Source organism: Dipodomys ordii, unplaced genomic scaffold (assembly GCF_000151885.1).
Source record: "Dipodomys ordii isolate 6190 unplaced genomic scaffold, Dord_2.0 Scaffold133, whole genome shotgun sequence".
Taxonomy (NCBI): Eukaryota; Metazoa; Chordata; class Mammalia; order Rodentia; family Heteromyidae; genus Dipodomys; species Dipodomys ordii.
The window spans coordinates 3,253,573-3,268,739 of NW_012267349.1; the positions used below are offsets into that span (position 1 = coordinate 3,253,573).

At 35.6% G+C, this 15,167-nt stretch overlaps 1 protein-coding gene across 1 annotated transcript in view; it reads left to right on the forward strand.

Annotated features, from left to right (window-relative positions):
- Rab3gap1 (RAB3 GTPase activating protein subunit 1 (catalytic)) overlaps window positions 1–15,167 on the forward strand; it is a 75,225-nt gene that overhangs the window by 45,396 nt on the left and 14,662 nt on the right. Inside the window, exons 9-17 of the mRNA XM_013030820.1 lie at window positions 639–720; window positions 4,813–4,881; window positions 6,728–6,801; window positions 10,225–10,317; window positions 10,758–10,927; window positions 11,898–11,984; window positions 12,739–12,911; window positions 13,944–13,998; window positions 14,413–14,775. Coding sequence (XP_012886274.1) covers window positions 639–720; window positions 4,813–4,881; window positions 6,728–6,801; window positions 10,225–10,317; window positions 10,758–10,927; window positions 11,898–11,984; window positions 12,739–12,911; window positions 13,944–13,998; window positions 14,413–14,775 — 1,166 coding nt within the window. The remainder of the gene's footprint in view (window positions 1–638; window positions 721–4,812; window positions 4,882–6,727; window positions 6,802–10,224; window positions 10,318–10,757; window positions 10,928–11,897; window positions 11,985–12,738; window positions 12,912–13,943; window positions 13,999–14,412; window positions 14,776–15,167) is intronic.

The window sequence follows — 15,167 nt, forward strand, 5'->3', positions numbered from 1 at the left end:
AAATAATGGCATTTGCAGGGAAATGGATGGAGCTAGAAGGAATCATGTTGAGCGAGGTAAGCCAAGAGCAAAGAGACAAATGGTGCATGGTCTCCCTGATAAGTGGATGCTAAATCCAAAATGTTAGGTGATATGACAAAATTAACAGGACTTAAGAAACAACTCCCACTCATCTGGTCGAACCACTACTAAATATCCCCATGCTGCTGATCACATGTATGGTGTATATGTGTACACCGTTATATGTTATAGACTGTGATAGACAATTTGCTCCAGGAAAGTTAGAATGAACTTGTGATTTTAAATGAGCACCATTATTCCACAATACTGTGAAATTTGGGAAATTATGTAATCACTTAATCACAATTAAAAAAAAGAATCTCGGGGAAGGTAGGGAGGGAAGGGATGGTAGGGGGAAAACAATGGAGGGGGTAACAATGCTCAATAGGAAGTGTACTCATTACCTTGCTCATGTACCTGTAACCCTCTGTATAGAATCTTTACAATAAAAAATTAAAAAATAAATGAAAAAAGACACTTTTAAAGCTATACTTTTTCAAAGGACTTAAGTATGTTAGATCCTTATTTCTCTACTTTTGCCAAATAATTAAAAAAAAACACACATTTCTTTTGTTCAGATATAGATGCCCTTGTAGGAGGAGAAGTTGGAGGTCTAGAGTTTGGCAAGTTACCATTTGGTGCCTGTGAAGATCCTATTAGGTGAGAACTTTAAGCTATCATTTAAAGGATTATTTTACTTTATAAGTTTAGATTAATTGTAATATTATCATACTTCTAATAACTGTTATTAGAATGAATGTAATAGTGGAAATAGAGAACTATACCTTGCTTTCTTTAAAGTTTTCTTATGAAAATATATGTCTGAGGTTGACAAACTGGCTTGTAGCTCAGTCTGCCCGGTAGTCTTACCATTGAATGTCCAGTGAGCTTAGAATTTCTTGTTTTACAATTTTAAGGAATATAAAAGAAAAAAAAGCAGAAGAATATAGTAGAGACTGTATATGGCTCAGAATGCCTAAAATACTTACTCTCTCGGCTTTTGTAGGAAAGTTTGCAATTTCTTCATCTGTACTGGAATCAACCAATCAACTTTTCCAGCCAACCAACCAACCTTCCTCTTCTCTCCCACACTTCCTTCCCTCCCTTTCCTTTTGTTCTGGGCTTCTAGCTATCATGCAACTTTTTCAACTCAGGGCAACTGTTAACAAAACTCCAGGTCTGGCTTTTTGCTGGCTAACCACAGATAGAGTCTTGCATTTTGCTTCTAAACCTCAATCCTCAGATCTCAGCTTCCTGAGTTGCTAGGGTTATAGGTGTGAGCTATTAATTCCCAGCAATTTTTCATTAAAAAGCTATTTTTGTTAGCATGTATTAATTGTAAAAAGTGAAGGGTCTTACTTTGATATTTCTGTACATACATACAATATACTAGGCTATTTAAACCTGTTATCCTTTCTCAATATCAACTTGCTTGAAAAAATTTTTAAATGGATTAATTTTATACATGCATGCAATTTACTTCTATCATATTCAGTCTTCCCCTTTTTCCCTGTCCCAGTTCCTGCTGGTCATCCCCCAGTAATTTTATGTTCATCTTTTTTTAATTATTCATCCTTTTTTTAATCAGAGTCCAAATATGAGAGGAAACACACAATATTTGTCTGAATCTGGCTTATTTCCCTTAATAGTTGCATCCATTTTTTAATGAACACCTAAGTTTGATTCCATAGGTTAGCCATTGTAACTAGTACTTCTGTAAACTTGAATGTGCAGATGTATGTTGACTTCAATTCCTTTGTGTATACATCCAAGAGTGATATAGAGGATCCTATGGTAATTCCAGTTTTAGTTCTGAGAAACCTTCATACTGATTTCCATAATGCCAGACTAGTTTATACTCATACCATTTGTGCATAAGGACTCCTTTTTCCCTGTATCCTCTTCAGCATTTGTTATTGTTTGTTTTCTTGATGATTATTATTCTGATAAGGTGAGATGGAATCTCAATCATTTGATTTAAATTCCCTTTGTGGCTAAAGATGTTGAACCTGTCTTCAATGTGTGCTTTTTAACTATTTGTACTTCTTTATCTGATAAATAGCCAGCAAAGATTTTCTACCATATTATAGACTATCATTTACTCTAGTAATTGTTTCCTTATATGTACAGCTTTTTAACTAGAGGAAATTCCATTTGTCAGTCTTGCTCCTATTTCCTGGGCAGTTTCAGAAAGTCATTGCCTATGCCTATATCTTGAAGTGCTTAGCTTCTTTTCCTATAATAGTTTGAAAGTTTCAGGTCTTATATTAAGGTCTTTGATCCATTTTGAATTGAGTTTTTAACAGGGTAAAAGACAAAACAAAATCAGTTTCACTCTTCTACTTTTTTTTTGGTCAGTCATGGGGCTTGAACTCTGGGATTGGGAGCTGTCCTCATGCATATTGCCACTTCTGGTTTTCTAGTGGTTTATTGGAGATAAGAGGCTCATAGACTTTCCTGCCCGGGCTGGCTTTGAACCGCCATCCTCAGATCTCAGCCTCCTGAGTAGCTAGGATTACAGGCAGGAGCCTCCGGTGCCCTGCTTATTCACTCTTTACTTTTGAATATCCAATTTTCCCAACACTATTTGTTGATGAAGCTGTCTTTTCTCCAGTGTATGTTTGTAGCATCGTAGTAGAAAATCAGATGGCTGTAATCACATGGGTTTATTTTCTGGGTTCTTTATTCTCTTTCCTTGGTCTTGTTTTGTGCCAATGCCATGGTGTTTTCATTACTATGGCTCCATAATATAATCAAGTCAGAAAGTGTGATAAATCTCGCATTGATCTTTTTGCTCAAGATTACTTTGGCTATTCAGTGTGCTTTCAGATGAATTTTAGGATTGTTTTTCCTAATATTGTGAAAAATGACATTTGGGTTTTGATGGAGATTGTATTAAGTCTCCAACTCACTAGCGATTTTTACAATAGTATTTCTTTCAATCTGTGAATGTGGTGGGAGTCTTTCCAACATGTAATATCTTCTTAAATTTCTTAAGTCTTTTATAGTTTTGGTATTTTGGTGTGTTTTCTTGGTCATGAGACTGGAACTCAGGGCCTGGCTTCTGTCCCTGAGCTCTTTTACCCAAGGCTCTACTACTTTGAGCTACAGCTCCACTTCTGGTTTTCTTGTGGTTAGTTAGAGATAATAGTCTCATGGACTTTCCTGCCGAGGCTGACCTTAAAACTGCAGGCCTCAGATCTCAGCCTTCTAAGTAGCTAGAATTGTAAGCATGAGCCACCAGCATCTGACAGAAATTATACATCATAGTTTTACTGGTGCTCAAAGCCAGGACCTTCTGCCTGTAAAGCAGATGCGATAATTGCTATACTATGGAACCAAGTGCTATTGTTTTTTGTTTTGTTTTGTTTTGTTTTTTTTGCGGGTTGTGGGCCTGAACTCTGGGCCTGGGTGCTATCTCTCAGCTCTTCAGCTCAGGGCAAGCACTCTACCACTTGAACCACAGTGCCACTTCCAGCTTTTTCCGCTTATGTGGTACTGAGGAATCCAACCCAGGGCCTCATGCATGCAAGGCAAACGCTCTACCATTGAACCACCTTCCAAGCCCTGCTATTGTTTTTATTATAGAAATCTTTCACCTCTACAGTGAAGTTTATTCGTAGGTAACATGTTTTTGAAGCTATTATAAATGAGATTGTTATTCTGATTCTTTTTTAGTATGTTTGGTATTACATAGAAAAGCTACTAACTTTTGTATTATGATTTTTTTCGAAAGTAAGATAAAATTAGTCTTTAATTAAAGTGGGGCTAGGAAGGTGGCTCAGTGGTAGAGCGCTTGCCTTGCATGCCTGAGGCCCTGGGTTCGATTCCCCAGCACCACATAAGCAAAAAGAAAAAAGCCGGAAGTGGTGCTGTGGCTCAAGTGCTAAAGCGCTAGCCTTGAGCTGAAGAGCTGAGGACAGTGCCCAGGCCCAGAGTTCAGGCCCCATGACTGGACCCCCCCAAAAAAAAGTAATTAAAGTATATGGTTCCATGGTTTCTATATTTATAGAGCTATGCTACCATCATTACTGTTTAACTCAGAACAAAGAAAAAAGATGTACTTTGCCTTTCCGAAACCTCCTTCATAGCCTCTTCAGTTCTGGGCAGACACTAGTCTATTCTTTGTTCTTATTTGTAGCCTACTCTGAGCATTGGCTTTTAATTATAGAGTTCTTGAAGTTCATCTATTTTGTTACATGAATTAATGCTTTATTGTTTTATAGTTGTAAATTGCCACTGTATATATATTACTGTAGAGTACATTTGCTTATTCAGCTATCAGTGAACGTTTGGGTTATTCTTTTGGGTTATTGTGTACAGTATGAGTTTTTGTATCTGTAAAACATTAACTTCATTATGGATATGTGGCCATTTGCTAAATGAACTATTTTCAGCTTAACACCACTTTTTTTTTTTTTTTGGGTCCGGTCGTGGGCCTGAACTCTGGGCCTGGGCCCTGTCCCTCAGCTCTTCAGCTCAAGGCTAGCACTCTACCACTTGAGCCACAGCTCCATTTCCGGCTTTTTTTTTCTGCTTATGTGGTGCTGAGGAATCGCACCCAAGGCCTTATGCATGCAAGGCAAGCGCTCTAACACTGAGCCACCTTCCCAGCCCCTTAACACCACTTTTAACACACATGTATGTACATCTTGGGTTAGTAGAATGCATTTCTAGAAACAGAATTGCTGAATCAGAGGAATATGTTCATTTTTATTAAAGCTTTTGGATACATGTTTTGTTTATTTTTAGTGAACTCCATTTAGCAACTACATGGCCTCATCTGGCTGAAGGAATCATTGTGGATAATGATGTTTATTCGTAAGTATGATAAAAATATAGAATATAGACTAATACGTAGACTAAAAGTATGTATAAATAAAAATACGTAGAGTTAATTACCAAATGGTTAGCAATTTTCATTTTTTTGCTTATGTCAGTCTCTTAATATTATAGCTTTGTGTGTATGTGTGGGCACATGTGCTTACATGCTATTCCTGGGGCTTGAATTCAGAGTCTAGTCACAATCCCTGAGCTTTTATTTTATTTCTCAAGGCTACTTGAGCCATAGATCCACTTCTGGCTTTTAGGTAGTTAATTGGAGATAGAGTCTCACAGATTTTACTGCCTGGGTGGCTTCATACTACAATCCCCAGATCTCAGCTAGAATTATACACTGGTACCCTACAGTTTGTTTTTTTTTAAGGTTTTAATTAATTAACTTATTTTGTGCCAGTTCTGGGGCTTAAACTCATGGCCTGGGTACTGTCACTGAGCTCAAGGCTAGCATACTACCACCTGATCCACAGTTTCATTTCTAGCTTTCTGGTGGTTAATTGGAGAGAAGAGAATCATGGATTTTTCCTGTCTAGGCTAGCTTCAAACTTCAGTCCTCCATTTCAGCCTCCCGAGTAGCTAGGATTATAGGCATGAGCTACCAGTGCCCAGCAGTTTTTTGTTTGTTTGTTTGTTTTTGTGGGATTTTTGTTGTTGGGATTTTTGGTTTGGGTTGGCTGTGGGGTTTGAACTTAGGGCCCTGGATGCTGTTCCTGAGCTCTTGTGCTCAATGCTAGCACTCTATGACTCTGAATCACAGTGCTACTTCCAGTTTTCTGGTGGTTAACTGGCGATAAGAATATAACAGACTTTCCTGCCCAGGCTGGCTTTGAACCTCAAACCTCAGATCTCAGCCTCCTGAGTAGCCAGGATTATAGGTATGAGCCACCGGCACCCAGCTTGGTTTGTATTTTTTAAGGTTTAAATTTAGATAGCAATTTACTGTATTCTCTTAAAGTGTTATTTTAGATCTCTTCTGCTAACCAGAATAGATCTTTATTATTCTTATTGTGCATAATATGCCATTTAGTTGGCTTCACCCTAATGTACTCAGTTGAAAGACAGGATACTTTTGATCTTGTGAACATTTTTGTGCTCTTTTTTTATTATTAATACTGGCTTTACAAATAGGTTAAGACTATTACATAATTACTTGTTTATCGTTTCTTTAATATTCTTTTAAAAATGTTTATGGGCCAGGTGCTGGTGGCTCATATCTGTAATCCAAGCTACTCAGAAGGCTGAGATCTGAGGATTGTGCTTCAAAGCCAGCCTGTGAAGGAAAGTCTTGGAGATTCTTATCTCTTAACCCCAGAAAACTGGAAGTGGAGCTGTGGCTCAAAGTGATAAAGAGCTAGCCCTGGGAAAAAGAGCTCAAGGACAGTGTCTAGCCCTGAGTTCCAGCCCCATAACCACCACCACCACTACCAGCAACAAAAAGGGTTGTTCAGAATCATTGTTATGTTCTTGATATTTTGTTTTGATTTTATTATTTTATGGGTTTTTTTGTCTTGATTTTGATAGATTGTATTTTTAAAGAAAACATACTCAAATGGCCATATGGATAACTAAGTTGAAGAGAAGCAAAATGGATTGCTTTTCTATCTACAGTTCTTTTCAGTAGGCTGCATTGTTTTTATTTCCTTTTTTCTTTTTTTTGAGATAGTATCTCAATAATATAGTTCATGTTGTCCTTAGGTTCATAGTCCTTCTGCCTTAGCCTCCTTAGTGCTAGGATGATGGTTGTGTGCTGCCATTCTTAGCTTTCATAAGGCTGCATTTGGTAAGTTTGTGAACCTTTGTCATAATGAATGCCTTTATTGTATTTTAGTGATTTGGATCCAATTCAGGCTCCTCATTGGTCTGTTAGAGTTCGAAAAGCTGATAATCCCCAGTGTTTGCTAGGTAAGACATATTATGTTCCTTTTCTGAAATACCACTAACCTTCCTGCCTGTCTTCCAAATTTGGTATACTAAATACATTCCTTTTTTTTGGGGGGGGGGCAGTCCTGGGGCTTGAACTCAGGGCCGGGGTACTGTCCCTGAGCTTCTTTGGCTCAAGGCCAGCACTCTACCACAGCACTACTTCCAGCTGTTTCTGTTTATGTGGTCTTGTGGAATTGAACCCAGGGCTTCCTATATGGTAGGCAAGCACTCTACCACTAAGCCACACTCCCAGTCCTCCCCCTCTCCACCTTTTTTTTTTTTTTTGCCAGCCCTAGGGCTTGAACTCTGGGCCTAGTGCTGTCCCTGTTTTGTTTCTGTTTTCTTTTTGCTCAACACTACCACTCTACCACCATTTCCAGCTTTTAGGGGTAATTAATGTGAGATAAGAATCTTATGGACTCTCCTGCCTGTCTGGCTTCAAACTGCAATCTTCAGAGCTCAGCCTCCTAAGTAGCTAGGATTATAGATGTGAACCACTGTGCTTGGATGCTCATTCTTTTTTTTTTTTTTAAAGTTGGTCATGGGGCTTGAACTCTGGGCCTGGGTGCTGTCCCTACCAATTGAACCAAAGTACCACTTCCAGTTTTCTGGTGGTTTATTGGAGATAAGAGTCTCATGGACGTTCCTGCCCGGACTGGCTTTGAATTGCGATTCTCAGCCCTCAGCCTCCTAAATAGCTAGGATTACAGGCGTGAGCCATTGGCGCCTGGCTTGGATGCATTCTTTATACTTACCTATCCAAGTTTTTTGTTGTTGTTTTGTTTTTTACATTTATAATCTCTTTATATTACTGCCACATAGATAAAAGAGTAATTAGCAATAACAGTGAATCCTTTTTTATTTTTATTTTTTTTCTTTTTGGGTCCGGTTGTGGGGCCTGAACTCTGGGCCTGGGCACTGTCCCTCAGCTCTTCAGCTCAAGGCTAGCGCTCTACCACTTCAGCCACAGCGCCACTTCCGGCTTTTTTCATTTTACTTATGTGGTGCTGAGGAATTGAACCCAGGGCCTCAGGTATGCAAGGCAAGCACTCTACCACTGAGCCATCTTCCCAGCCCCAGTGAATCCTTTTTTAATACCACTTGTGAGTTTCTTTTTTGCCATTCAGTTTAGATCAATTGACCTTCAAAATTTATTACTTTCACAGTTTTATTCTTTTTTAAAATACATATTTTTTATTACAGTTACATGAGTAAGATAATGAGTATATTCCCTATCCAGCATTGTTGTTATCCCTACTTCTTTGTTTTTCTCCTACTGTCCCTTCCCTCCCTACCTCCTGAACTCCTCCACCTCCCCACCCCCATGGTTTTGTTTTATTCTTATTTGCATGTTACTCCCTTTCCTTTCTCTTATGGCACAGGCTGTATTACTTTAGTTAGTGGAACCTTTTTTACTTTTTGTTCTTCCTCTGGAATGTGGCTTGTGATAGCAACAAATCAGTAATATGTTAGAGTTGTACCACATTTGCAAACCTGTTTTTCTTTATGGGAAAAGATGTATATACTTTATATATCTGATAGTTATTTGAAGAGTTAAATGAAATAATTTTAAGTACTATTAACATTTCATTTCTGGGATGTTTTCCCCTTTTTTAAATAGGTATATCTCTAGTAAGCTTTCTCAACCTCTCACCTAAGTGTATTTTTCCCTACTTGCCCTTCATATTTAGTGCACATGAAAATGTTTTATCTATGGCTTCTAGTTGGTCAGGATATTTTTGTTCCTTCCAACTCATATATTATCATTATGAAGTTAATAAATATTAGTGACAATAATTTTGTATTTTTCTAATGTTTATTTTTAGCTTTTTATCATTTATCATAGGTTATTTATCAAATGTTAGTTAGCAGTTGGCATTTACAGGACCTAATACTGAAGGAGTTCTGCCTTCGATGAATTTAAGCCTTAGGGAAATGGTACAGGGTTGATGACAAGAGATCAGTGTTGAGCAAATTGTGGTTCATACCATAAATCCGCCAGTTTGAGTAAGTTTCTCAATTTCTTTAAATTTCAATATCAGTAAAATAGGTAACAATACTATGTAACTCCCCAGGCTTATGAGGGAAATAAATGAAATTGTGTACTTCTATGTACTTAACCTTGTGCCCATCCTGCATGACTGCACATAAATATTTTTTTTAATCTTTGAGTTATTACTGTAACTTGGCTTTACTAAATTGTTCCCTCACATTTTATTATTCCTCATGTACTGACTTTTGTGATAATTGCAGAACATTATAAAGTTGAAAACATTCTCATTTTCAATTACCGTTCCATGACATTACCCTACCTCTTTGTCTAGTTTTCATGACTGGATTATGAAGTTTTTTAACCTGTTTGTTTAGAGCTAGTTGATAAATTCTACAATTCAGATGTATACAGTATGAAATTCTACAATTCAGATGTATACAGTATGTTATAGTACTAAATGTAACATACTGTATACATCTGAATTGTAGAATTTATCAACTACCTCTAAACAAACAGTACTACATAGTATAGTACTAAATGTAACAAACTGTATACATCTGAATAGTGCTAAATGTAACATACTGTATACATCTGAATTGTAGAATTTATCACTAAATGTATTAAGCCATAATTGCCACCATAGCTTTTGCAGTTCTTTTTTTTTTTGTGAACACACTGTACAGAGGGGTTACAATTACATGGGCAGGATAATGCGTACATTTCTTATCAAGCATTGCAGCCTCCTCCTTTGTTTACCCTTCACATCCCTTCCAGAGGAAATAAACCCTTTTCCCTCTTCTTACAATGACAAACCATGCCATTAATAGGCAGCAGAGATGGGATGGGGAAAGATGGGTGAGAACAGTGGAGGGGGTGACTTGATTAAGATACATTGTGCTCATAACCTGACTTGTGGAATTGAGACTCCTTAGTATGCTCCTTTAAAAAATACAGTGCCTTATACACACAAAAAAATGCAACAGAAGTTGGAATTTATCCTACGTGATTTTTTAATCCTTTTGAAACATATCTTTAGAGTTTCTTTTTAATCTATGTCTCTTAATGGATTCAGAATCCTTGTAGGTTGTCAGGGAAAGAAGACTGTAACTTAAACATACTGGTCTCATTGAAACATGTAAAAAAATACATAATATTATGTGATATAATTTTTCCTCTTTCTAGAGGTAATCCTAGGGAAAATTATATTAATATCCCAGAATATGGAGAGATAGGAAAAGAAGACTACTTTTGAAATAAAATTATTTTTTGTCTTTTTCAGGGGAATAATGGAATGGATTTTTTCCTATCATATCTTAGTAATAGCTTTCATGGAAAGGACATGTACTTTAATTTACATATAATTTAATTTATAGTATAACATCAAAAATGATAACTTTTTTTCTATGTAGGTGATTTTATCACTGAATTTTTAAAAATTTGCCGTCGAAAGGAATCAACTGACGAGATTCTTGGACGATCCACATTCGAGGAGGAAAGTAGAGGTGACTTTTTCTTTTTTAACACTACTTTCAAGTGTTTTACCCTTTTTCTTTGGCACACTTTCTGAAAACTTCTGTATTTTTTTCATTTTGAATTGAATTAGAGAAGCAAGTTTTGATAAAGTAGCTGTCATTTCAGACTATGCTCAGAGGTTTTAAGACACTAAGTATATTTATTAAGTTCTTTCTATGCAAAAGATATTTTGAAAAGCAGAGTCTTAAAGGCTGAATTTTGATGCTCTGAAAGGAGAAATAATTTGTGTGATACCTTTATTACTCATTCATGCATACAAGCTGAACACATAGCTTAAAATTTTATAATTCTGGGACCATGTGCGACTAATGAAAAGGACTACATATTCTATTCTGTCATCAGTTTACTCATTACTTTAACCTACTAATATTGGTAATATAATTAGTATTCATTTCTACACTTCTTATAGATATTGCTGATATAACTCATGCTTTGTCAAAGTTGACAGAGCCAGCACCAGTTCCAATTCATAAATTATCAGTTTCAAATATGGTACACACTGCAAAGAAGAAAATACGAAAACACAGAGGTGCAGAAGAGTCACCATTGAATAATGATGTCCTCAATACTATTCTCTTGGTAACTAAATCTCTTATTTTTATATATGTATATAGAATTTATGTAAAATATATTGTTTTATATGGCAAGCACTGGATTGAGAATATAAAGGGATATATTCTATATTTAGAGAATTCTCAGTAGTCAGCATGAAGAAGGAAAGTAAGTAATAGTTACACTCTCATGTCACATGTGAGAACTACTATGAGTTGCACTCAGGGCCTGGGCACTGTCTAAGCTTTGTTTGCTCAAGGCTAGCATTCTATCATTTGAGCCATAGATCTACTTCTCGCTTTTTGCTGGTTAATTGGAAATAAGAGTCTCATGGATTTTCCTGTTTGGTCTGGCTTTGAATTGCAATTCTCGGATCTCAACCTCCTTGAGTAGCTAGGATTACAAGTATGAACGACTTGTGACTGGCTATGTTTAATTTTTTTTAACCCACCTACTAACACAAACACATACCATGGAATATACAGAAATATATGAAACAAATACATTGGTTATTACAGGTTAGGGCATTACTTATTTTTTTAGGGCTACCTCATTAAAATAAAGACCCAAGTCTTTAATATCAGACCTTTTTTATTTATGGAAACATTTATGTAAGTACAAATAAAAGTATGGTTTCTTATGAATAAATAGGTGTCTTCAAATTGTCTTTTACAGTTTTGCCTCTAACAATGTTAACCTTTTAAAAAATTTAAAAACATTCAATGAGGAAGAAATATCACAGTGAAGAGATATAGCTCACCGAATCCAGGTGGTTTATGAAAAATTTATGGTTTCTCAGATTGACTAATCACAGAAGTCTTACATATTTTAAGAAAAATATTTTTTAAATTGAGAGACTATAGAACCAACTGGCCAGTAAATAAGAACATTCCCATTGTTTTAACAGCAAACATTCAGACATCATATAGTGTCTACATGATTTCTAAAAATCAAAATAAGTGTGGTTTAAATATGTGTGTTTCTTTTTCCTTTCAAGTTTTTATTCCCTGATGCTGCTTCTGAGAAACCGTTAGATGGAACTACTGCAGACAATAGTAATCCTCCATCAGAGAGTGAGGATTATGTAAGTTCATGTGCAGTATTAAACTGTCTTAGATACATTAAATTTCTAGAGATTGGTTGTATTTATAAATACCTTTTTACTTTTAAAAATCATCTTTGGAAAATTGAGTGGAGATCATGGTATCCTACAGATACTGTACTCTAATAGAACTTTAGCATTAGGTAACTATTTTGGATAGCAAGAATTCAAGAAATAGCAAAAATATACTCTGCAAAGCTAAAATCATTAAGTTTGTTTTGAAGTAAGTTTTATGTGTATTTCAGAACTAGACTGATTATAAAACTTTAATGAAGTATATAAAGTAAAATTTACATTCTCACTATCACATTTGGAATGAAAGCATTTAAATGACAGCTATAGACATAAACTGTTCTCAATAGGTTTGTTAAACAGTAAATTTCCAAAAAGGAAGGGGAAAAACAAGCTTTTCACATTTGCAGCTTATATAGTTATAGTTTGTTTTGTTTTGACAGTGTATTCATTTTATAAGGGAAAAGATTTTGAAAACGTGAAATTTGAAGTACATCTTAAAGACTGCATAGAAGAAAATGACAGCTATAATTTTTATTTAAACTGTACCTTTACTGTTTTTAATCTCCTTAGAAAAAATAGATCTCCCTATGAACAATTACTGTATTAAATATTCGAAAAGAGCTAGTTTACATAGGATAGATTAATTTTTATAAGATTTATGCACTTGGATTTTGCATATAAATATGTTAACAAGTTTTGCCTTCTCATTTATTAAATTTAGAATCTCTACAATCAGTTTAAATCAGCACCATCTGATAGTTTAACATACAAACTGGCTTTGTGTCTTTGTATGATCAATTTCTACCATGGAGGGTTAAAAGGAGTGGCACATCTCTGGCAGGAGTTTGTTCTTGAAATGCGCTTCAGATGGGAAAACAACTTTCTGATTCCAGGGTAATAATTTTAATTTCCAGTTGTTTATGTAGAATTTTTATTTGTTAGCTAACATTTGACTTTTGACTCATTGACTTCCCCTTCTAGAAACTTTTTCTTAAAATATTGGCACAAAATTAGCCAGCCTCTGGTGGCTCACAGTTATAATCCTAACTACTTAGGAGGCTGAGATCTGAGGATCATGTTCAAAGTTAGCCTGGATAGGAAAGTCTGTAAGACTCTTACCTCCAATTAACCACTAAAAAGCTGGAAGTGGAACTGTAATTTAAGAGGTAGAGTGCTAGCCTGAGCCAAAAAACTTCAGGGATAGTGCCTAAGCCCTGGGTTCAAGCCCTAGGACTGGCTCCCGTGCACACACGCACATACCTCTCCCTTCCCACACACAAATTGGCAAGAAATTTGAACAAAATTTATATTTAGAGGTGTTCACTAGAGCAAATGTATAATAGAGGGAAAAGTGCAAAACAGCCTAAATATCAACAAAGTAATTATTCTTTCTACAATGGAAATATATTGATTATAATACATTTTGTTTCAAGTATCTTTAATATCAAAGATAGTTATGGCATTGAATATATAGACTTCATTTGATGATACTGCTTTATATGTATAGCAAAAAGATTGGAAAGTAATACAGCCAAATGTTAATTTTTTTCAAGTATGAAATTACATTTTTACTTAGTCTTTATACCTCTGTGTGTTTTTTAAATCTTTTGTAATGAACATATTTTGTTATTGGAAGAAAACTCTCTTTAGAATACATTATAAGTTTAGGCATTAAGTATTACCTGTAATTTCTTTGGCATCATTTATATTGGAATTTTTCTTAATGAAATAGAATATTTTAGTTAGCATGTAAGTTCAGAACTGGGTAACTTTGTGTTTATCTATCATGCTGAGGGAGAAGAATGATATGAATGACAATTGACTAAAACATGTTTATTATTTCATTTATTAGTCTCTATTTAGCTAGGTTCTCTCTTGGTTCTGTTTTGCTCTGGAACTTAGTTTTGTTTTCTTATAATTTTATAGGTTAGCAAGTGGATCACCAGATTTAAGATGTTGCTTATTGCATCAAAAATTACAGGTAAATGTTTCATAATAGCAGTTTATAAATATATAAGTGGTCTTGATATAATCAGAATTTATTCAAATGCGAATAATGGCTTTTAATGTTTTTTTAAAATTTTATTTTTGTCAGTCATGGAGCTTGAAGTCAGGGCCTAAGCACTCTCCTTGAGTTTTTGAACTCAGGGATAACACTATACCACTTTGAGCCACTTGCAGTTTTCTGGTAGTTAAAGATGAGTCTCATTGACTTTCAAGCCTGACCTGGCTTCATATAGATTATAGGTGTGAGCCATCAGTACCTGGCCATGCTTTTAGTCCTTTTGTTGTTATAGATTGTTTATGGGCATAGCAAAATCCTGAAAAATATTCCAACAGTGGCTAGGTTTTTCTATTTTTTCCCCACTATTAATATGATTTCTGTTTTCTTAAGATGTTAAATTGTTGTATTGAAAGAAAGAAGGCACGTGATGAGGGGAAAATGACAAGTTCTTCAGATAATACATACCCAGGGGATACTGGAAAAGCTGGAGTACAGTTGGGACCTGATCATCTCAAAGATACAGATAAGGAAAAGGGAGAGGTGGGAAAATCTTGGGATTCTTGGAGTGACAGTGAAGAAGAATTTTTTGAATGCCTGAGTGATACTGAAGAATTTAAAGGAAATGGACAAGAGAGTGGCAAGAAAGGAGGACCCAAGGAAATGGCAAACTTAAAGCCAGAAGGACGGCTCTATCAGCATGGAAAACTTACATTGCTACATAATGGAGAACCTCTTTACATTCCAGTAACTCAGGTAAGATGTGCCAATTTTGTTGTTGTTGTTTTTGTTTATATAACTTAATCCTAGTAGATAATTGGTTTGGAAGATAAATTCTTTTTAAAAGATTTGTTTTAAGATTAAGATTTGATTTAGATAAGTTGATGTTAGGGAAATGAGCCCTAAGATATGTATTCAAGTGTTTTTTTCTTTCATGCGATTGTTTCTAACACATTTATAAGATGATTTCTTTGTTGCTTGGTATGACCCTCCCCCACGGTATAACCCCTGCTTTCACTGTTTTGAGGTTGGTATAATTTGGAGGGGAAGGGAAAAAACAAATCGTTTAAATAGGGATACAGGTGGACCCATTGCAACAATGAGATGTACAAGTTGTTATATCGAAAACGAACTTTACAACTTTGGTG